This window comes from Sylvia atricapilla, chromosome 1 (genome assembly GCF_009819655.1).
Source record: "Sylvia atricapilla isolate bSylAtr1 chromosome 1, bSylAtr1.pri, whole genome shotgun sequence".
Classification (NCBI taxonomy): domain Eukaryota; kingdom Metazoa; phylum Chordata; class Aves; order Passeriformes; family Sylviidae; genus Sylvia; species Sylvia atricapilla.
Genome location: NC_089140.1, coordinates 17,451,641 through 17,476,508, shown reverse-complemented (window position 1 = coordinate 17,476,508; position 24,868 = coordinate 17,451,641). Strand labels below are relative to the sequence as shown.

Genomic DNA, 24,868 nt, shown 5'->3' with positions numbered 1-24,868 from the left:
ATTCATGTCCAGTGAGAAGGCCAAAGATAATAATCACCAAATTAATCATATGAGATTCCCCCTAATATCAGGAAACCCTTCTTCACTGCAAGATTGACTAAGCACTGAAACAAGTTTCCCAAAAAGGCTGCAGAGTCTCCATCCTAGAAGATGTACAAAATCTGTCTGGATGTGGCCCTGTACAAGTGACTGTGGCTGTCCCTGTTTGAGTGGGATGGGGGTGGACCAGATGACCTCCAGAACTGCCTTTCAACCTCAGCCTTTCTGTGATTCTGTGATTTGCCATCTTTTTACACCACTGTGAAAGCTGTACTTGCTTCATCTTATACAGACAGCAAGACAGTAAAGGTGTTTCCTCCTGGGACAATGCAGTGTTGTACAGAGACACCTGAGATGGCTCAGAAACAGCACAATGCATTCATCTGGGCTTACCAGTCCCCATTTCCTTGTATCCAAAGTCGTTCAGCTGAACACTTGCTTCTGAATATACTGCCTAGTGCTGTACATCTCAGGGAATTGCTGAGTTTAGTTGCAGTCTTGTGGCAGCCTGTTTCCTGCTGTGCAGGTCCTAATAAATAAGATCTCACGAGAAGATCTTTTAGTTTTCTTTAGGAGCCAGGCCCAGCATGGTGAGAACTCATCAACTCCATCAAGTACAGACTGATTTCTTCTGTTGATTGAGATGGCTCTTCCTGAGTGCTTCAGTCCTTGGAGGGCTTGGAGGTCATGATAACATGGGACTGGGCTGTAGCAATGCTCATGAGCCACACGCATGCAGTACTGGCCAGTGGAGTACAGGCACCTACCTGCTGGTTTTGCAGGAGTCAGCCTGGCAGGGCCAACACAGGCATCATGGAAGAGGTGCTTTGTATCCCTTCCCTCACTCCTTGGTCTGTATTATTCATGTTTCCATTACTGAGTGTATCACAGCCTCCCATTCCCTGAAAGTAGCTATATCAGAAAGGTTCTCTGTCTTGAGTGAATGAGAATGTCCATATTTTGCAATTCAGCATCTAAGATTACTTGTGTTTCTCCCTGAGTACTAAACTAAGCATGATTATTAACAATGCAATGAAACTGAAAGGTTTCAAAATTGCTCTTGTTTTTTGTGAGGTACCTCAGTTTTACACCTGGCAGGAGTTTCACCTGAGGCTTTATGCTATATAAAGCCAGCAAATTGAACTATGAATATAAAATTCCTTGCACTAAAATGAAAATCTTGGTTTTATTGATAAGTGTGAGGTTCTGTATAAGGAAAGCTAGGTACTATTAAAGTATACATTTCTTCCTCAGCAACTTTTTAAAAAAGTACCTTGTGATATACCAACAACTTCCCATATAGAGCAAACTTGGTGTGTTTGAGATTTTCCATTAGGATTCATAAGGTAAACTTCTGATTTATCTAACTGAAGCACAGCAAGAGGCATCTCAGTACTGGGACTAGCACACTTATCAAGGCCGAACCATATCACTGTTCTATGCTCTATTCCAATAGTCTGTTGAAAAGGAAAATTACATATGTGCTTTGTTTTTCAAAGAGCGGGTGTTGGTTTTTCTCTTTTCATTATGGGCTTTGTCCGTGTTCCACATAACCCTTGAAACCAGATCATTGCTGTGCATTTAAGAATATGTATCTTCCTATTACGTTTGCTTGCAGGTGTATTATATCTTCAGTATGGAGATGAAACAAAGCAGTTGAGGATGCCGAATGAAATCACAAGCACAGACACGATTCGTGCCCTATTTGTAAGTGCCTTCCCCCAGCAGCTGACAATGAAAATGCTGGAATCGCCCAGTGTCGCCATTTACATCAAGGATGAGAGCAGAAACATATACTATGAGTTGTGTGATGTGAGGTAAGACATGGAATTATAGCTACTGGTTTCATGGGGTTGGGGTTTTTTGTGGTTTTTGTTTTGTTGTGCACTTACAGAATAGAAAGGAGTGGGTTGATAAGTATCTGACAGAGAGTGGCCTGACACATATAAAGGCATGTTCAGTGGTATCTGAGTAATCCAGGAGGTCTGGTCTGACAGTGCCTTTAGCTGTAGATGCAATATCCATTGCACAAGCCACTGATAAATGGCATGCCTTGTTGAAATATTTGTATGATATACAAAGATTCACATATTTAATATGCCTATTGAATTTTAACAGAGACACAATCATTTAAAATACAGAATAAGCATTCACAAAAAAGCTGTGTTGTTTCTTTGCTGGGAGGACAAAGTCACTGATATCCTCACGGCAGTGCCAGGTGAGCCATCTAACATAGCCAAAGCCCTGTGGCACTGGTGACCACTGCTGCAGCAGGGTGCAGCAACTGATGCAGTCACTTCCCTTCTCTAATTCAGAGCTTGGTCACTAAATGAATGGTTCACCTTTCTATCCTTTATTTTGTGGGAGTGCAGCTTCTTAATTAACCAGGTTTCTTCAGCAGAAGGGTCTCAGGGTCCCTAGAAAGTCCCAAATCATGCATAAATAAAGTTGTGAGTTACACTTCAGACATGTTACACTCTATAAATAAACTGTGATAAAAATGGACAGAGGAGCGCAAGAAGATGAAGAAGAAAGCAGAAAAGCTGTTGGCTCTCTGTTAGTCTGCCACTAATGCAGGAAAGTTTTGTGGTGCAAGAGAAGTGTACTGTCCACTGCTGTCTTGTTTCTTCTGGAGATCCTATGGCTAAGGTGTTCCTCCTTATCATCCTGTAGTTAAAGGAGCAAGTTGGCGGGTTTCTAGCCCTCTAGCCATCCAATTCCCTCATTCCTGTTCTTAATCTTTGAGCACTCCATTTTCTACCTCTGTCTTGCTTTCCTCAGTGTCTTGTCATTAGCTAGTCTTTTGGATTTCAGTTTCTTTTAATCTTATTTGCTTTGCAGACTGCCACACCCCATTTGGCTACTGTAATATCTATGTGAAGACCCATCTGATTTTTTTCATCAAACATCATCATCTTTCAACATGTACCCAAGTTTCTTACACATCAAACAGTTTATTCACAAGATCAGATCAATTGATTGAATCATGATAGGGGTTACTGCATCTCTGTTGCCAAGTGCATTATTGCCAACCATCGTTTAGCCCTTTGGCCCCTTCTCTCTCCATTTATCCCTCCATCTTGCCTTGAGTTTCAGACTAACAGTTGATGACTTCATGCCCTTAAGAATGCTGTTGTTGATTATCCTACTGCCACTCCACCTCTTTTTCCCTTGCTCCCATTGCAGGTGTTACTCTGCCAGCCTCAGGCCAGGCTCAACCCCAGCATCTGCTTCCTCTGTTCCTACGCCTGTATTGTAGAGCATTTCTAGAGGAAATCCCAAAACCCAGCTGACTTCCTTTGTAACAAAATTCCCTCTTTCAGTTCTGCTAGCCCTCTCACTTAGGAAACCTCAGGAATTCCAGGTTAATGAAGTCCATTACATGCATTACCAGCTGTGTTTTCACCACCTTAGAATAATTTCCACAACCGTTTCTCCATTTCTGTTCCTTACTCTTCACAAGATCTTGCCAGTGTCTCCCCTCAGGGAACAGATGAAGCATCCTTTTCCTCTCTTTTGTTTGCCATGTCTTCCTTCAATCCTTCTCTTTCTTTCCCTTAAAAAGGGGGGTTTCAGTCAGGTCTTTAACCTCTCCATCTCCCTCAGAGGTTGCTCCATGTTCTTCTGTGCCTTGCATTAGGCCATCATACTTCTTCGCCCCACCCCCCATCCTCCTCCTTCTTCCCTTTCTTCTTCCTCTTCTTCCCTTTCCTCCCCTTCTTCTTCCCCTTCTTCTCCCCCTCCTTCTTCCTTTTCTTCTTCCCCTTTGTTTTAAATTTTTCTTTTTTATCACTGGAGACAAAGCCCTGTCTTTCTACTTAAGTCCAGTCTTTTTCTTAAAGTGGTTCAGGGCTCTGCATCTAGTGTAGGCTTCAGATTTTTGCTTAAGAACACCTCTATTTTACAGCCTTTCATTTCCCATGACACAGAGAAAAAGCACTCATTTAATTCTTCAATTTTTTAATAGGAACAGCTGCAATTGTCTTTTCTTGGCAGTTGGCACAGGTAATAGGTAATCTTGCTTGCTCTTACCCATTCAGATGAAGCAACAAAGATCATTCTCCTAGTTTGACAAGTAGACTGTTCTGCATGCATTTATTTTTCACTTGTCCTCTGACTGTATCTTCTTCATCTCATTAAACTACTTGTCTTCATTATGAGGGCTCCTCCAAGCCCACTTCAATGCTACTTTTCATTTCTTGTTGAGTACCAAGTGCCATCTGCTTCCACTTGGTGAATAATGCCAGTTTGAACTCTACATCTTTAATTTTCAAACAAGTGCCTTTCCCCTCTCTCAGGCAGCCATCTAACATGCTTGGAAGGTGTCATCCACAGACATCTGCAAAACCACTGCATTGGTCTCCTTCCCACTCTCTCTGTTGCACTGCCTACTCAGAGCATGCCCATGGTTCCAGGATTTGTTTACTGCTCTCTGGCTGGAGAGACTATGATCTTTTTGTTCCCTTATCTTCCTGCAGCTATGCTATTGTCTTATGACTCCTGTTCACCTTGTCTGCTGGTGAAAAGTTGTCTTCCTGGGGTGTTTACACAGCACACACAGATCTGTGAGGCCTTTGAACATGCCAAGGGCATCTGGGAGCTACAATAATGTAAATTATAGTAATAATAAAAGTACAGTAACACATACCTATTATCAGTAATGATTATCTTAGAATAGCAACATGAGCTGAAATACATTCATATCAGAGATCAAATGCCTAGTATTTTGGTGCTTTGCCTTGCAGCAATGTTTCACTTTACCATGTCATGTTTCTACAAGAAATATTTATGGAAAATGCCTTTTCAAAACTCCAGTTGTGTGAGGTACCATCTCATAGCCCTCAGACAGAAGAGACAGCAGATAAAATGTATTTAAATTAATAATATGCCATTTCTTGAATGGAAGATGAGAGAGCTTGCTTTGTATTGAGAAGAACATAGTCCCAAGTCCGAGGCAGACAATGCCAACTGAGACTCCCAGTGCAGGTCTCAAAGCAAAAGGGTCACATTTGCAAGATGGAAAGCAGTTTATGTTACTGTAAATAATTGAAGAACTCGAACTTGCTGCAAGGTAGCTATTTTCCTATGCAGTCTACAAGTAAACACTCATAAATACAAAATTTCTCATCAGCCCTCCAGTTCTTAAACACAAGACACTGATCTGTCTCTTAAGCTGCAGGGTTTCTTTAATAACTACTTGACATCTACAACAGCAACACAAGTTCTGACTAGCTACCCATTCAAAGCAATCACTGATTGTAATATGACATTGTAAGAAAGAAATTGGACCTGCCCAACAATCCTTCCCTTCATTTTTGAATTATAATCCAAGTGATTAAGATCAGTTCAGTAGACTTGTAGCTGCACCTGGAGGAAAGGAATTCAGTCACATGTGTAAGTAAATTCTCTAGAGATCACTACAGGGAAATGAAAGGAATTGCAGTTTTGAAAGGATGTAAGTGAGCATAGATTGGAGGCTTTGCTACTGATTAAATGTGAACCAGAAATCAGAGCAAGAGCTCAGGGCAAGTGTCAAAGCCATAAAATTATTGGAAGGTAGGTCTTGGAACAAAATAAAAAACTGTCATCTCTTTCCTAAATATAGTAGCTAACAAATTAACTAATCAAAGACGAAGTGCAGAGTCCATCCTAAACAAAAGTATTCTTGTAGAGCTTTTCATCTAAACTATTTCTGTGTAAGCTTTCATCAGAATTTTTGCTAATTTGTTTCTCTAATACTTTTTCCCTTTTAAAACTGTCTTTATTATAGATAAAGTTTAGAGGACAAATTTATCTACTGATTTTTTAGCTTTTGTGGATTTTTTTCAACGTTGTGAACAAGCTGATAATTAAAATTTTCTCAAGAATAATTACAGTTAGAAAGACTGCTTTTCTTTTGATATTCTTGCTTCTTAGAATAGCAAAAATTTATGTGGGCTGAGTGCACAATAAAACATGTAAATATTAACTAAATCCTTTTCGAGTGCTGTGCAAATGTTGAAGTTCTATTGTCTTCAAAGTGTTTTCACTCTGTGGCAGGATCTTGAAAGAAACTTAACACTATCTAATTTTTATGGGTGTGGAGTTCTAGTGAAAGAATGATACTTCCCATGGGAAAGAGAATCAAAGTAGGCTTTTGTTTGTGTGTGTGTGTGTGTTAGTTATGGCATTTACATTTTTCTTATAGATTGACTGCACACCTACTATGTTTGTCTGTTACCTGAAACTTTCAGGCAACAAAGTAAATAAAACTGCTTTCATCAGTTGTCATTGCTGATTCTTTAATTCCAGGAATATTCAAGACCGATCTTTCCTTAAAGTTTACAACAAAGACCCTGCACATGCATTTAATCACACTTCCAGAGCTGTAAATGGAGATATAAGGGTAAGTACTAATGCTGAATTTATACTCTTTTTTTCCTCCAGCTTTTCTGCTAAACGTTTAAACTCTGAAATGTAATATGTACATAGCAATTCAGAAAATCAGGGGTATAGATGTGGCACATATACAGAAAAGGGAATAAATAATGCTTGTTGTAATATACTTTAGCTGCCTTTCTTTTTCCAGTTATTTGCCCTGGGCATTAACTGGTTTTTTGATCTTGTTTAAATGCAGTAAAGCATGTGAAGCAAAACATAGCCTTTAATTATGCATTTTGTGACACAGACAGTACTCAGAGTTTTTACAGCTTCTAATTCTGTTTCTCCAAGCCCTTTACAGTCAAGTATGGCATTGTGTTAGTACACTCCAGCAAAGTTTCAGCAGGGATTGGTTTCCAGTGGCTGAGCAGCTGTACCTTTGAATCTACTGAAACTCTTTGTAAATAATAGTTTTGGATAGGAAATTCTGGTAAATACCCATTGTGGTGTCAATAGTTTTGTCTTTTTCTAAAATTTTCTACCTGCACTGAAAAAGGAGGAGTATATTTGTATTTTCAGGTGAACATTTTGTATTAGAACACTGCAGAGAATACATTTGAAACATCTGATTTCTCTCTCTCTCTCACTGTGTGGGTCTTTTGCTGCACTGTTCCCTCTCGTCCTTGCTGTAAATGGTGCCAAGAGGACAGGAGATGCAGCTTGGGGCGCCTCTTCCACCGTGTTACCTGCAGCTGGTGTTGCAGTAGAGGGTGGTGGTGCTGAGATTATACAACCTCATCTCCTCCCCACCCCTCCTAGGTCTGTCCACAGGAGACAGTACAACCAAATTAACTCCATGGGGCCAGAAGGGAATGCCACTACTGCTTTGTGGCTTTTATGTGCATTCCAAAGCTGATTCAACTGTGCAGAAAATTTCCTGTGAAGTGATTTCCTTAACTGTGCATTTGCTACTTGGCTTCATTATCAATTCTCAGCATGTCTCACTGCTTTATTACTAATATTTTGTTTAAGTACTTCTTGTGTTTCAACAGTTTAGGGCCACAATATTTTAGAAAGATTGAAATGGTTTATTTACAGGCACTATTCTCAACCACCTCTCATTTATGCACTTCAATTATAGAATGGTCCTTTGGATAGGTCAGAAGTCTAATTAGTTGATTTTTCACACTGCTGCACACACAACAGGAGAAAGGAAATGGATGTGCTTCAAAGGGAAGGTGTGATAGTTTTTTGTGTATTCTGTAACATCCTGAAATTCTTCAGTTCTGGTTATATTCCTGTGGCAGCAACTGGATGTATCCGAAACATCTCATTCAGATTCAAAGACGTGACATACTGTCACTGTGCATTTCAACATTAATGCCTGTTGCTGTAAAGTTATGTTATACTGTTCTTGTTCCATGTACAGTGGATGAAGGTATATACTGTGGCTTTATTTGTGTGTTCTAGACCTGTTTGAAGGTAGTTAACCACATATATTTGAAAGTAAAAATTACTTTTTTGGCCCCCTTCCAGGCATTTGCTGCCTAGCAGAGTTGTTTTGAACACAGTTGCTATCTCTGTGCAAAAATTGCAATTATTTGAATTGCTTATTTTAAAATCCTGTGTTGTACAATAGATATGCGCACTCAACATCTCCTGATTATATCTGAGTTAGTACCTTTTGGCCATAACTAAAAAATAGTGGTGACTCAGTGACAACCTTTGCAGAGGTGTTGTTTTCAGAATATTGTGTTTTGCTTTACAGAAATGCAAAGACACCATTTTGAAATCCCATGCATCCAGCAAAAGAGCTGTTTTCTCATTTGGCTTTTGCTTTGCATTGGCAGATTTCTTGTCTTTCTGGTCTGAGAGGTGAAGTCAGAGCCAGGGTGTTCATAGGAGCTTTGTGGAGAAATGTGCAAAAAGTCTTCCCTTTGATCTGTGTGAACTTCTGCACTTCAAAGTTATGAGCATGGAAACAAGTGATTTCTTGAGCTCAGAAATACTGTAGACTGCTCTTCTAAGGATGTGTGTCTTTTGGTTGGGTTCTTCCTTATACAACAACACTCAGGTCCTAACTGAGGCTTTTCACAAAGTAATTACACTCTCTAGTGTTCATCCTCTGGAGCCCACACTGCAACTGTTCCTCTCTTTGGCAGAAGTGCAGTAGGATCTTCCATCAAATCACTGATTTGGCAAAAATTATAGGGACATAGTAGTCTTAATGGTTTCTACTCATTGGTTAAATCTGATTAAAATTTACCTGGGGATTCACAGGTTATTAGTTCAGCAGAAGAAATACACCAATAACCAGATGGATTATTTATCCCTCTTTCCTTAGCAAACCAGAGTAAAGGAGGGGGAAATGTGAGGGTTCCAAGTGAAAAACATGTACATTTTATGTATTGCTGTTGCAGAGTGTCCATAAGATTTTAGAAAAACCTTTGCTTCTTCTCTCTCCCTTTATGTTTGCATATCTTTGCATTAGGCAAATTGATGTTCATCAATTTCATACAAATTCACTACAGTGGGAAGTAGGTAGTGTGTGCTTGGCATCATGTTTAATTGTTTTAAAATACCTGCAGAAAAGCAGCTGATTATCGGAACATGGAAAAACAGTATTTAGAATATTATTAATTAGTCATTGTAAGTATATTTTTCCATGATGATACTCTGAATGTGTATCTCCTGTCATCTGTGAGTTAAAACTTAATTTTCTTGATGATTGGGAAAGCTTTGCCTTTCAGATTTTTCTACTGTTTGTCTTCTTCTCCCTTTGGAATGTTTATCCCTGGGTTTGATGACATTCAGGCTTCTATGCATGTGCTTTATAATAATTTCCATGTAACTGGCCCAAAATAATCTAAGAAAACAATGTTAGCTGCCAGCTTGAACACCTGTTTTAACTACCAAACAGATGCAAGACCTGTATAGGAATTGGCAGTAACACTTGAAGTATTAAGTATTACCCATATGGACAAGAAGACTCAAAATGTCCAAGAAGAATGTGGGATCAGTAGCTTTCACATCTTCTATAGAACCATTCAGCTTTCATGTCCATTCATTCTAGTTTTCCTGTTTGTTTCATGCTTTTTTTCTGAGTGGGTTGTGTTTGAGAAAAGGGAGTTGTCTGAGGGTCCAGGCAAGCCCTAAAGGAAAGCTTTTCTTGAAATCCTTCTGAGTGCCTCACTTGCTTACTGGTATTGGTCCTTCCCATCTCACAGAGCGTGGTCTGTTTGACAGGTCTGCCATGTTGAATGCTGCTAAGCAAAAATACCCGTATAGTGCTGTCTCAGTGAATATTTGTGCTTGTGCTCTTCCTTTTTTATTTTTCCTTTCCCAAAATGTACTCTGTAAATCTGCAACAGCTGGTTTTTGGGGGTTTTTTTTGAAAAATGTATGTTCCCATTGCTGCCTTTCATTCATTTATTCCTTCACCTGAGCTTGTACCATTTATCAGCATTTCCTAGCTCTCTGTGCAACAGTACTTTATTCTGACAAAATACTGTCTTATTAACAAATATTGAGATGGTCTGTTTTTCCCCTGGCATTGTTCTGAATTCCAGTGTAATGCACATACACAGCCGTACTGCTCTGTGCCCTTAGAATTGCCATTTGTGATTTGCATAGGTTGGAAGGGGAAGGCCCAGGCTGGCACTCAGTCAGCCCTGGTGCACAGACTGAATGCCAGGACATGCCTGGAAGGAGCCGGCAGTGGGGGTTTACACGTTGCTGAGAGAATTGACACAGTTCCTTTCATCCTGGGCTGTTGAGCTGAAGTGATTCCCCCACTGAATGTGCACAGCGTATTTTCTAACCTCATTCTCTACACCCTCCTTTTCTGGAGTGGCTAAAGGCTAAAGAAACTTAAATTACAGTCTCCCCCTTCTGTTATATAAACCAGTCAGTATTTCTGGTGGTACAGCTGGAGACTAGTAATGTTGGCTTATGCAGTGGCTTGTTTTGAGCTTCGCCTACCAGCTGATTTTGAGAACTGGGAGGGAGTTTTTACTTCATACAAAACTGGTGGCTATTTTGCTTGGCAGTCTGTCTCTTCCCATTCACCTGCCCTAAAGTCTGCAGGGTACACTTTATTTTGAAGTGTCCTACACCTACCGTGGTTTTACTTAATTCTCTGACTTGCCTAAGATCTCTGCTGGGTGAGGTCAGAATATTCAAAGAATGCTTGTTGTGGCTGTTGTTGTATTGAGGTATGCTCTGAGGTGTTTTGGATTTCTGTTTCTCCAAGAAAGAGCAATTAGGACAAGTTGAGTCAGAGCCGAGTTGGGGCAGAGCAGGGTACCTGGAAACTCCACATTTTATGGGAGTTAGAGAGGCAAAAAGATGATAATGTTCCTGACAGTGATAGGGGCGTTTGGCTGCGAAGGTGAGAGGAGTTAACATGAGTTTTATAGGAAAATGAGACAGACATTTGGTAATTGTTGGGTAAATTTGTGCTAAATTGCTTTTATTGTTGAAATTGCACGCCACCAACTTTTCATTTTTCTCCTGAAAGCAACTGGTTAGCAGGCTGCTAACATTTTAACTCTCTAGAGCTAGATGAAATGTGTGAACTTAAAAATACAAGTACCTGAAACTCTCAAACAACTACCCAAGAATTTAAGGCTTCCAAGGAGGCTGAAATTCAGTGCTGTTTTGCAGAAAAGATAGAGAAATAATAAAAGCAGAATAATTCTTCTGTGTTCCTAAGGTACCTGTAAACATACATCCATCTTCTTTAACTTTTCGTTGGATAGCTTATGATCTTAAAATCAATAAACATAAAAGTTGCAAATGCTGCCACAGTTATATCTTTACATTGCATACTCCAGCTAACAGAATTAAGAGCTCCTTGCATTACATAAAGGTATTTAGAACAAAAGTATTTATTGGAAAATAATTCAAGCAATAAACTGGCTGAATGCTTTTTAGTGCTAGGATGCCTATAGGACAGCATTTATATAAGTTGCCATGTGTTTACCTTACTGATCCTATAAAACTTTGTTTCCTTTTGGGAAGAAAGAATGAAAAAGAAAAAAAAAAAAAAAAAAAGGAAAAGGCAGTTGCTAATACCTCTATTATCTGATAGAGTAGAGACCTTCCAAATGATACAAATCTCATCTCTCCTGCTGTTTTGCTGTCTGCTTTTTCTAATGCTCTTTTTGTCATTGAGAGGTTATGACAACATAAGCCATATTGTATTTATAAACATCACGTGTTTCCTTGATATGACTTGCGGTGTCTGCCAAACAGAACACATGGAAGAAACATTTCTCATTAGCTCAGCATTGGTTTTGGTTATGCTGATTTCCGGGACAGGAAAAATGCCTTCCTCACTCAGATTTAACTTTCATACAGTGGAAAGAAAGCCTCTGAGTGTCCATGAAATCTCTTGAGCAGAGACGCTGCAGCTCTTTTAGGCCACATACTTTGTCTGACGAAAAGAGAAAAAAGCAGTTTATTTTAAAGAGCAGATGTAATGGCACGTATTGCTGAAACTAATTCTGAATTAAAATACCTGCCAAAGTCATCTAGAAACAGAACTCACCAAGAGATGTAAGGTAAGATGATGCTTATAAATAATGAAGGATATATAATTCCTTTTTTCTTTTTTTTTTTTTTTTATTTTCCAAACTAAAAAATATTTTCAGATTAACCAGGAATTTCAATCAGAACAATGCAAACTGTTTGTTCTTCCTTCAGCTGTGTGAGAAAATAAATATTTAATTACTCTTTACATCACCAGCCTCTACTCCTAGATTTTATGTCAGTTTTGCATATTGAACATGAACAGTTATTTTCCAATTGCTGTTACAGATCTTGCTGAGATCTGAACAAAATTTATAAAAGAAGTTTCTGATGTTCTGGATTTTATTTTTACTGATATGGATTTTACTACTTTTTCTTTGAGTGGGTTTTCAGTAATTATCAATTATTTATGCAACTACAGACCTGCAGATACCGAGGAGTACCTGCATCAAATTAGTCTGTGATGAAAGACTGTAAATGTACCTGTTCTCTTTCATTCATGTGTCCTTTGATATACAGTACCTACTGCTGTGCAAAGTCTAAATTAGTGAGAAAAAGAATCGAATTTTCAGGAAAAAATGTAACTTTTATTTAGCCACACATGAAACAGTGTATTAATATCAAATGTTTTCTAGCCCAAAGCTGTTTTGTTTAAAGATAAAATCCCTGTGTAACAGTTGGATGGATGCTGTACTGTGGCTTTTTTAATATGATGGCTTTGTGCTTTGGTGTATTTTATTTATTTCACAAACATCAGGAATGGTATTATATGTATCTATAGGGAATGTATGTATGCATAAGGAATATAACCTTGTAGATACTATTACTGTACTGACATTTTAAAAGATACTTTTTAGGGTTTCTATAATTTTCAAATAATGAGGATGGATTTTAAGTTTATGTGAAGCTGCTGCTGAAAGCAAGTGTCATGTTCTTGACATAAAACCCCTGAAGGAACACGAGCTTGCCGCACCCCTGCAATAATCTCCCAGTTAGCCTGAGAGGAGTGTCATATGGTAGATATCACAAACCAGTTACCTGGAAACTTCCAGAGAGTGGAATTTTTAGGGGGAGGGTTCTTTATTTCCCATTAACAGGCCTGTATTCAAGCTGGTCTGCCTTTCATGTTAGGGTTTGCTGAGATCTTACCCTGCAGCTGATGAAGTTACCTACAGACAACATATTATCTCTTTTGGGTGAAGGTCTTTCCAGCCCTTCATTAAAAGTAGAAATTTTATCTCTCATACATCTGAAGTTCTCAGGCAAAGATTTTGCTGCCTTCAGTGAGAGCTTACCCTGAATAAAAACATAAGGAATGGATTTGAGTCCATTTTTTATTGTCTACTAGTTTCTGGTTTTATTCTTACTCCACCTCCTTTTACATAATGTTTCCTTGTGCCAATTCTTTAGAAGTTTTGCTCTTCCCCCCCGCCTCCTTTCCTTGCTTTTAGTAGAACTAAACTTGCTTTTAGTTTCCACTAATCTTACTGCTTACTTGAAATTCCTAAATAGTTGACAGTCAGATGTTGCCAGAGCTCTCTGAGCACACTGATAGATGATAAAAATGCTCATAGCTGGGACCTGCATTATGAGGAGGGGAGGTGCTTCTTCATCTCCTTTGTAAACCAGGCAGCTTATCTGAATTGCAGGAGTCACGCAAGTCAAAGTCCAGTCAAGTTTTATGACTTCCAAGTAGCTTTCCAAATGAGCTGTTTCTCTACCAGGGGTTAAAAATGACTTTTTGAAGGTGGGCTTTTTGTTACCACAGCTCCCAGAACCAAGTGAATTTAGCAGTAATATTTCTTCTTCAAAAAAGCCATTCTTCTTGTCACGCAGGACCTTAGCTTTTCCAGTAAGTTTTTCACAGATCCAGAATGTGTTAGTTCATGATTATGTCCCAGATTCTCTGCTTTCCACTGAGTCTTCACTTCAGCATATTATTAGTCATTAGCCTTATGAATACTGAAGAGAATTAATTCTGATTGTTTATTTGTTTTAACAAAGAGGAGTCAACCATTACTTGGTGTTTAAGAGAACACAGTTATACATCTGACGGTCTTGATTCTTCTCCATGTTGGATTGTACTTTTTCTAATAAGGGCTCTGGAAAACTAATCAGTCTTCTGAAAATATGAGCAGTAAAAATATCTTTCCTTGGATACAGGTTAAGATGTGGGGTTAAAAAAAGCCTCAGCTGGCAAAGGCAAGACAGTTGCAAATATCAGCACGCAATAGGACTCCATGAGAAATGATGTGATGCTGAAATTATTTTTTGTCTGAATATATGTCTTTCTTACATCATTGCAAATTTGAACTCCATGTGACTAAGTGAAAAGACTGAACGGGTGTGCTGGGTAAAGGGCTAGTCCCTGTATCACTTAATATTTACTATAGATAACTTGACCTTTGGGTAAACTAGATTGTTTACTTCAGCCATGGTGACAAATTTGGATATTTTTGGGATAGAAGGAAGTAAAAGGGAAAAAAAAAATGCAGGCTTCAAACACTGTAGGAAGAAGTTTGAGATCTAAGACTTTTAGATGATGCACTGATAGCACTTCTTTCATTTCAAAAGACATACAATTACAAATGCTGTTTGACCTTATGGCTCTGAGCTGTGGTGTGGCTTGGACACTTGCATTGCAAAATGCAGTTGAACGTAAGATTTTTCATGACCATTCCTCCTGCCAATAGTGCTGACTCCAAAATTCAGCACAGCAACTTACTTTTTCTGATTTTCTATGTCCTTGTATTGGAAGAAATAGGTCTAAACATGCTGGTTATGTCTTTTGACTATCAGCTCTGTTTTATAATATTTCTATATTATTTACATTCTAACCCATTTTGTATATCTGAAATAGGAATTGTATTTTGACTCAGTTGTTCGGTAATGTAAGATGAGAGCAAAGGTTACACTTTCTTTATGTTCATTTAACTATATCAACTTGGTCAGTTTTAGTTTTCTTCAGTACAATGAGAAGAGATACAAATATGGAACAAAAATAGGAGCTGAGTTAGTACAGGAAGTCAGAAAGCCATGCATTTATTTTGATTTATGAGAGCAGTTACTTAAAGTATTTTTCTTTTAAATAGCAGAAATCTGATATACAGCATATTTAAACCAAATAAAAATGCTGATCTGTACCAGAACTGTACATCTTTGAAACTATTCCTTTTTTGGAAAAAGAAGAGATGACCCCATCAGTTCTGTGGTGCCCTAAGAAATGCTGAAATTGAAATTGGTCTGAAGGTTTGGCTCTCTACATTGGTAGTGGTTATCTATGTTATATACATGGTGTCCTTCATCTCTTCAAAGAGAATGAGGAGGGAGGAGGAAATGCTTTCTGCATTTTCATGAATTAAATTACTCTGTTCTCAGAAAATTCTACCATAAAAAGCATCACTGGAAAATCAGAAGAAAGGAGCAGTTGATTTGAAAGCAAAGGCAACAATTGGTTTGAATGCAGCACTAGTTATGAGGGTTGTCATAATGTTAACTTTAGAAAAATAGATCAGTAACAGCTTTTATACATTCAATCCAAACAATCTGAATAGCTTATGGGATGGGTGGGCCATGCTATACTGATGAGATAAATGTGGATATTGGCAAACCAATCATGTAATTATGTAAATCCGACCTTTTTAGGATTGGAATGTGTTATGTTTTAGTGTGTTTATATTTTTGTCATTTGTGATAACACCCTGAAAAATCTTGGCTGAAATGCCAAGAGGTTTCTTAGTGCACTCTCCATTCTATCTGCATAGTACCCGAAGAAAGCAAAGGAAAATAAAGCATGAGAAATTAATTAACTTCTCTCTGCTTAATTGGATAATCTAAACATTTTTTTTAACTCTCACATTTCATTTGTTCATAGGAAATTAAATACATAAATAGGCAGAAATGAGTGCCTGTTAACTGATCTGGGTGTTTGTCCTGCCAATCAGGAGTAAAGCAATGCAGACTGGTAGCAGGGAGATAGCTCAAATGATGAAATGCTGCTGGGGAAATAGACTTCCACACAGAGGCACTGTGATTTCAGACAGGCCAATGCAAAATGTGCTGCATCTCTTCCATCTTTTTGCTCACTTTGCTTAAAGCCTAAAGTGTGGCTGGACTGGAAGCTCTTATGGGATGGCTCCGAGTCAGGCTCCAAGTGGCCCTATGCTCCATTCCCTTCCAAGCAGGGCTCAGCCAGTGTGTTGTCAAGATTTTCTCATTGACAGTTGATCTGTGACAGCAGGTTCAGTACAGGTACAACCAGGCTAGTCCAAATATAGAGCCCATTCCTCGAGCTGTATTTAAGATGAGGCATGTTATAAGCTCATCATTTTATGGAAAGAAGAGTGATACTGCTTTCCTCTTATATTTTTGTTTGCTTCTTGTTTTACACTTGGGAAAAAAGGTGACCTCAATTTGGGAATGGGAAGGGCCATTGAGCATAATGATGGTGAAAGAGCTCTTGATGTGGAGTTGTTCTTGTGGTCATAAGTCTGTGTGGTCAGGGGATTGATAGCATGATGGAATTGATAAGGGAAAAAGTTTTCTGAGAAGGGCTGTGTGCACATCTGCATGTAGACACACATGACATGTCTGATCACTTGTCAGAGCCTGGTGATGGTTTGATTAAACTAGAATTTCTGTTGTCCCCCACTAACAACCAGACACGTAGAGAGGGCAGAAGCCACCTCAGTGTTCTCTCTCAGCACTCAGTCCCACTGCATGGGGCGTCTCAGAGGTGCTGCATTAAGGCCTCACTTGTAGAGAGCTGTTATTTCTTGCACTGTCTGAAGGAGATGAAGCTGTTTGGAGCTGTAACTATATCTTCAGTGGTAATGGCTGACCTGCATGCTGGGTTTCAAAAGCCATTTTTAGCTTTAAAGTGCATCTCAAATGTCTTTGTTTTGAATATGAGAGTGGATAGCAAAAGCAAGTAATGGTCTTGTATTCTTTGCCCATGTCCTCAAGCATTTGTGGGTCACTCCAGCTGGCATTTACCTGAAGTGCTCTGCTCACTTCTTTCCTAAAAATTGGCCTCATGTTCTGACCACATCTGCCAAAAAAACCCACAAAGCCTCAGAATATTAAACAGAATGAAATAAGTGTATGTTGGATGTTCTCCTTTCTTTATTGCTCTCCCCTTCTCCCTGCCATGCCTACTATGTTAGGCTACAGCATTGTAGCTAGTGCAAAACAAGAGCTAATGCAAAATCTTCTAGCATTGAAGAAAATTTGCATTAGTTCATGTTTTCCCACTTACTCTCGTTTTATTTTCTTTGTTTCATTGAATTTTCTGTTGACTTTTCCTTTTTACGCTACAGTCTCTTTAACTTCTCTTTTTCTCATCAGTTCCTCTCTTCCCAGCTTAAGTCTCTCATTTTGTTTCCTTTTTATTTATTATCCTTTTCTTGTTTCCCTATTAATTTTTCAACATTCCATCTCCAATATTACTCTCTTTTGTCTTTCACAAACTCCTATTTACTATCCTTCATACTGTCTTCCCTTTTTGTTTTGTCTTTTTTCCTTTCTTCTGTAGTTCTACACTAAGAATTCCCTATTACCTTTCCACATAATACTTCTTTATCTCCTTTCTTCCCTGTTTCAGGGAATCACAGAGTCATTTAGATTGGAAAAGATCTTTAAGGTCATCAGTCCAAGTTATGAGTTAAGTGTTAGTAAAATATCTGCAACATATGACTTGCTTCTTTTTATTATCATTTCTGCATTACCTATGAACTAAGAAGGGAATATTTCATGCCACAAACTCAGCTCTCTTTATTAAGAAAGTTAGGCATAAATAAGTATGCTAATGGTAGGACTAAGGAAGAGAAAAATGAATGTGCTTCTGTGTTGCTCTGCTGAGAAATTAATAATGTTTATTGCCAGCTTCAGGAGAGAGATGCTTAATGCTTAGTTTAATAAAACAGGAGCCACAGCTTAAGTTGGGTTCTCCGAGGCAGATCACAGCAATGTCCATTGCATGGACCAGCAGCAGCAGATGGAATGAAGCCATCATTGTCCTTTGTAGTTACAGGAGCTCAGCTCTCTTATAAAGAAGGGGGGGAAAAATAGAAAAAAAGTAGGACTAGAAACAGAACAGAAAATGAGCTCAATGAAAAGACATACAGGCAGGCTCCCTATAAAGATTTTTTTTTTAAAATCTCATCCTTATAAGATCACTGTAGAAATTGCCACCCACTGCAGTCAGTGGTGAGAGGTTGGGAATGCAAAAGGGCAGCTTGTCCCACCCAGCTCTAGGGGAATGAGCTGACTCTGGAGGATGTCTGGCTGACTTTCTTTTAATGAAACATTAGGTGAGGCAAATCCTCAATCCAGAGCAATTAATATTGCTTCTTGACTTTTTGAGAGGTGTGTAATGCATATATGTCTGCAGTGCATGCTGTGATACTTTCCTATAGCTGGGAAAATGTCCTTGCTAAAATCAGGACAGAAACGAGGGGGAAGCATGAGGTTTGAATTACAGGGTAGAGAGACAGACTGCAGACCTGACGTAATAGTTCAGTTTTGCAGAACCTTCTTCATGCAACTCCACTGAGAGTTGGCTATATTTGCTCTAGTAAACTTAAAAAATTTTGAGACGCTTACAGAGTTTCCAGTCGAGGAATTCCCACTTTTATTTGTCGGCCTTTAACTTTTTTAATCCCTAAAAATCAAAAGTTTCAGATTATGCTGATCTGCCATCACTAAAGGATAAGCCAAAAATTTACTGCTTATATGCAAAACATGTATGTATGTGTGTATACGTGATTGATAGTAATACACAGGTTACAAGATAATAGTGTTCTCTTGGGAGCTCAGATGCTCTCCTCTGTGGGCTGGTTCAAAGGCTTTGCTGGTCCACACTGCAAGCTCCAGATGTTCTAGTGAGAGTGCTGCTTTGCTAACAATGAAGCTGTAGAGCTGCCTGTCTGCTTTATAGTGGTGCATTCTAGCCAGTAGTAATGTGCTCTATGGTGTGAGAGGGCTTTTTGTTTGTTTGCATTTATATCGTAAGAACTAGGGAGTTGGAATAAGTATAAGAGAATTTTATGGTACTTGTGTTTACTCCAAGGCATATCTGTTTCACTGCATGCCTTTGGAATCAGTAAACAGAGGGAGTACAAACAATATGCATGTTTAGGAGAAGACAGTGTGGTGTACACATAATCTCAAATCCAGAATGTGTTAGGCAGCCAGAACTGTTCTGTTCCCTCCCTGTTTAGCTTGGCCTCTCAAATTCGAAGAGCTTCTGTAGGATTTTCAGTCTTCAAAGAAACACCACACACATCCTTGTAGGTATAAACATGGGCAGTGAGCTGGAGAGCTGATGTGAAAGAGTCAAGGCCAATTTGAAAAAGTTTTTCAGGGTAATGGGGAGCACAGTGGAGTGCAGTGGCAGCAGCACAGCCTGGCTGGATGCCAGTGTGTGTCGCCTGGGTGTCTTTTGAAGGACAGCAGCTTGGGGGGCTGTGTTTTGCTCCCCCATTTTTGCCATGGGGAAGCAACTGAGACTAGGATCAGGATGGGGTAAGAACCTCATCTCTGCAGAGTGTTTGGAGGCAAAACCAAGCCTCACTCTCCTTTCACAGAAGAAGCTGACCTTGTGATAGTGCCACCCTAAGCAGAGAGAAAAAGGTTGCTGATGGCAGTTCCCCAGCTGCCTTTATGAGTCTTCTCCAACTGCTTTCTTTGAGATACACAAGGTTTTCTTGTGTATCAGAATGAGCAGAGTTAGCAGAGTTAGGAGATCCTGCAGACTGCTCCACAAATTGGTCTTTGTCATCTCAAACTTGGTTTCTTGGATCAAAATTAGAAGCTGGGTGGGTGATAGGACTGGTGATGTGGCATGAGACCTTCCTTGGCAGAAAAAAACCCCTAATCTCAAAACCCAAATCCACACCCAAAATCCTAACCCCAAACCCCCAAATACAGGAGGAAAATATGCTTTCTTTGTAGTTCTGCTCTAAAACCTGTTATCAGCAAACTTTCTTTCCATTTGGATTCTGCTGGACTGAACTAACTTGTTGAATTTAAGCAAAACCCCATTGACTCCATCACAGACTTTGTTCTGGAGTGCTGAGAACAATACCAAGACCTGAGTTAGTGACCAGCAATCACCATAAGTGCTTCCCTGTTTTCTGTCAAGGACATAGTTGTTTACAGCACTATAAGGCATTAACCACTCAATTACTTTCCATCCACGAAAGTAATATTAAAGGAGTAGGACCCAAAAGAGCTGTTATCAGGAGCAGAAAAAACTTTGATCAGTAGTCAAGCCACGAGTTATGTCTATGCCACATGTGTATACCTCACAGTAGACTTCAAAATATTCTCTGGCTTTATAACCATGTGTTCTACTGATGATTAGTCTTTAATGTTTTTTTCTGCTTCAAAATGAGGGAAACAAGCAGAAAATAAATTGATGTGATGAGCAAAGTGATGGAAAGGTTCAACAGACCAATATTGTTAATGATGTAGAAGAAAGGAGAGTGGCATTACAGGTCTGTGGTGATGTGAGCCTATCATTGTTATTAACCTTGATTTTAAAATCCTAAATTAACCTAAACTTCCCAGGCTTGGTCTCAATGAGGCATAGAGTGTTGTGCCTCTTAGGGCCATGCCCTTGGTTTACACAGGGGCTTGAACTGTAAAGGAGTTCTTGTTCTGTACAGTACTTTATAAAAAAAGATATGTCAAGTAATTGTACATGGGATAATACATGGCAAGCTAGATAATGCTTGAGGGTTCTGATAAAGTAATTGAAATGGAAAGTGATGCTTGAATTGTTTGTATGCGTTGTTAGAACCTACAAATTAAATTACAGCCTTGATAATGATATAACGGTGCAATATTTATGAAGTTGTGCCTGATATAGTCTAAAATTTAAAGCAGAATAATTCATCTAATGAAAAGCTTTTTGTATGCATCAGACATACATGAATATCATGTCATATGTATGGAGAACTAGTTACATCCCTGTCTGATGTTCTGGGATATACTTCCTCATGCTAGAGTCCAATTGCTGAAAATGTACAGCCTACCAGTTTGCAATTCATTGCAGGGAAGCTTAGCAAAATACAGTCATCTTTTTCATCCTGCATGTTAGCATAATAATTTTTTACTTCAGGCTTGTTAGCCTGTAAGGAAGATCATGGATAGAAGAATATTCTCTGCAACTGCTGAAAAGCACATGTGGCAATAAAGTGTTCTGGGATAATTTGCTTGACTTTTTTTGCTCTTGATGTTTCTGAGTCTGGTTGGTCCAACAACCTAAGCAGCTTTTTAACTAGGTCAAGTATATACATCCATTCATTAAAAGGGGATGCTGACTGGTTAGTTAAACCTGCCAAATATAAACCAGATGCTTGAGTGGTAAATTACCATTGCATAAATTACCAATGCTTTACCTCTACACTGCAAGAAACAAGCCTTGACTGATCAAATTTGAAATAAAAATAAATAGGTTTTTGTTTCTGTGCCATAATAATACTTTATTATAGTGCTAGTGCAAATATTTAATAAAAATAATGTTTTATATGGAAACTGAAAAGTAAGCATTTGAGACAAAATAATTTTTTTATATTTCTGAAAAAAAGCTGTTTATATTACACTATATATAAATTTTGTAAAGTTCTAGTCAAGATCAGTAATGGCATACAAATTTACACCATACATTACAAATCAGAATCCTCAGCATATGTCTAGAAAGCTGGAGGTCTTCTCTGATGCTGGGCTGGGGGGTAGTAAGGTGTGGAACACCTGGATTTTTAGTTTTGGCTACCCGATCTGCTCTGATCTTCCTCCTGTTACTTAAATGCTTAGTGTCAAGTTGCCATTTCATAGCAGAAATTAACAATGCCTCCTTCACCAGTGGCTGAGACTGAGAGCAGTACTGTGAAACAGAAATGCTGCTCCTGTAATGTCGCATTACGACTGATTCTGTATAGCAATATTAGCTCATGATTATATGCTTAATTTGTATTTTTATTCCTTTGAATGCCATTTATGATGACATAGGCAATTTTTTACTTGCACAAAAGCAAAGTTGGACAAAAATCCAAACTAAGAGCAAAAGAACCAACCCCCCAAAGCAGAAGATAACTACAGGACTGGGAAGGGTTTGTGTAATGAGATTTTCCCTTATGATATTTAAGTGTCATCTCTTTTAGGCTGTAAATGCTGTCTTTTTAAGGAGACAGTTTCCATATTCTGTGGTCTTTTCGTGTGACGCAATGAAGCATCCTTTCTGTTCTAATTTTTGAAAATGTATTTATCTTCTCTATTGTTCCCTCTGAAAACCAACAAAACAAATCAAACCCAGCAACCAATCATAATGGCTTATGTGGTGTGCTGCAGAGATAACAATGGGATTGATTTATGGGGACCACAAAGTTCAGGTTATCCAAGTGCCTCAGATGCCTGGTTAATGAGTAGACAGCTCCTCCATGGGAGGAGATTGTGCTTCCTTCTACAGTGGCACTACCAATCTGAGGAGGTGAAAAGCTAAGGTTAAAACTGCTGAATTTTTTTTTCTAGAATTCTGTCTACTAGGTTTGCTAAATAGTTGGAGGTCTTCATCTGTTGGGGAGTGAATATGTATAGGTGTCATAGTGTTGCCTTTGAAATGCACTGTATTACTGAAACAGAGGTTACTCACTATTTTATTTATGGCTTTCCCCTCTGTGTGTCTCTTTTGTGGTTCACTCCATAATGTTAGTCTCCTTCTATGCGTCTTAAAGGCACACATTAAAAAATGATTGAGTGATTGAATCACATAGTTGCACAGTTTGTGACTGGGTGACATGCCAAGGAGGTTATTTAGTGACTAATTTCGAAGGGGAGGAGAAATTGCAGGCTTGTCATGTGGAAAAGTACTTCAGTATATTGAAGCAGCATTACTTAGATGACCGGAAAGCAAGATGGCCTGTTGTGAGCAGAGGGAACAAGGAACATTTTTCCCATTTCAAAAACTTTTTGCAGAAGACATGGATATACAAATGTTATACCATAGACCAAGGACTGAGATTCAAGACTGAAAACAAAAAGTGCTTTATTAGAGGAAGTGGAACCAAATGTTCATCTCTCTGCTGTAGCCATTCGAGTGATTTCCTTAAGAAACAGTAAGTGACTTTAATTATTTCAAAGCAAAGATCTTATCAAAGATTGCTTTTTTGGTCCGTAGGCAACAATGTTGTCTAAGACTGCTAGTGTTTTAAATTGTGAAAACAAATACTCGGGGCAGCATCTGGATAGCTGAAGAAATTATGCCTGAAAGAGCAGACTGTGTAGGATTTGGTCTGCAAACTCTCCTCTCTGCTTGTTTGCATGATCCATCTTGAGCATGTACATTAACCTACAGGCAAGGTGAAGCAATCAAACATTATTTTTGATATTACCATTACATTTGTTTTGTGGTTAGCTTAGAATTTTATGGATCTGTTTTACATTTAGTAAAAAGTGAACTAGGTATTCTTTGTTTTCCCCATGGGAGCTTTTAGGATATGGTATGCATTAAGCTTATATGTAGTCAGGGATATAAAAGGACATACTGAGACATGTAAAATACCTTGAGGTAAAACATTTGGATCACTGTAGGGATTCATAGACAAGTGTGCATTAAATATATATGTATAAAATAAGGGACAATAATGTTAAGAATGTGTTTGATGCTCTGTGGCATGGCAAGGAAAATGATGAGCTTCAAGTCAATGTATTGGTAACCACAGTATGGTATCCTAGAAATTCTGCTTTTGAGGATCAAATAGTACTTTTGCCATAACCTCTGTGCATACCTGCACAGCTGGGAGAAAGGTATGGGGACTGGATATCACAGTGATATTGAGTACTATGGTGGCAACACCTGATTATGATCCATTCAGAATGCCTCCTATTTCTCTAGGGTCATGTTTATGTCTTCTAAATTTCACCTCCTGAGATAGTGAGCATCCCCTTCTGGTTCTCCTATTTTGTTCATGTCAACTTCTAGCTACCTGACCCTGGCGAAACTAAAAAGTAATCTATGAACACAGAAACGGGAGGACTGGATGATTTCACCATCACTAACCATCACAGACTCATCCTAAGAAACATATTATATTGACTGATGATGTTGTTCATCAAGGGAAAGAAAAAAACATAGAATTAAGAGCATAAATGGAAGAAGAAAAACCCAGTTATATTCTCTTGACATATGCACCATGTATGTAACCAGACCCCAGAAAGTTCCTCTTTTGTAGATGTTCTCAGTTTTTATCTCAATTCTCCTTTCACCATAATAGAGAGATTTTTACAGCTGGGCATATACCAAAACTATATAAAAAGACCAAAAGAACTGAAACCTAGGTGCATGCTTAATACTGGGAAGTTAATTGTAAGTGTTGAGATTTCTTAGGGAGCTCTGCAACTCCTTTTCTGGAAAATGATCCAGGAAAAAATAATGGAAATACATGAAACATGTTAAGAACAGCTAGCTGGGTCTTGGACTTCTCCATTCATTGGAAATTTGAATGTTTGAAATCAGTTTTATTTTACCAGCGTGTGGTTCTCATAATGTAAAACAATTGTGAACCCTGGCAGCTCCTAGAACCTTGTACTGTGGAGCCAGATTCAGCTGAGGCCACGTTCCAACTTAGGCAAGGTCAGTGGTTTCATGGTCTGAAATCTTTTTTTTTTTTGGGCATCAGAGGGCCCATTCTTAGCCAAAATTGCCAAGTAGACTTCTAGTCTGGAAGCATTGCCAAGGAGTGATGGCCATTGAAACTCCAGCAAGTCTCACTACTTGGTTACCCCAAACTACCAAGCTCCCACAGTGGTCAAGAGAACATGGAAGAGTTGGGGTTCCTACCCCAGATCAGACTCTGACCAAGTTGACCTAGGTCTATGAATCTGGAAAGCCAAAGCTGTAGAACACTCCAGGGATGTCTGGTAAGAAATAGGATCA

General features: G+C 38.8%; 1 protein-coding gene across 8 annotated transcripts in view; it reads left to right on the top strand.

Moving 5' to 3' along the window:
• Positions 1-24,868, top strand: part of KIAA1217 (KIAA1217 ortholog) — a 173,799-nt gene that overhangs the window by 95,622 nt on the left and 53,309 nt on the right. For 7 of the 8 annotated variants that reach the window (XR_010743290.1, XM_066316215.1, XM_066316166.1 and 4 more), the window contains exons 4-5: positions 1,658-1,856; positions 6,331-6,424. Coding sequence is in view for 6 of the 8 variants with exons in the window: in XM_066316215.1 (XP_066172312.1) it covers positions 1,658-1,856; positions 6,331-6,424 (293 nt within the window). In the remaining 2 variants the exon portion in view is untranslated. Of the gene's footprint in view, positions 1-1,657; positions 1,857-6,330; positions 6,425-22,936; positions 23,049-24,868 lie in introns of those variants that run through there. The other variant, XM_066316196.1, reaches the window with a different exon arrangement.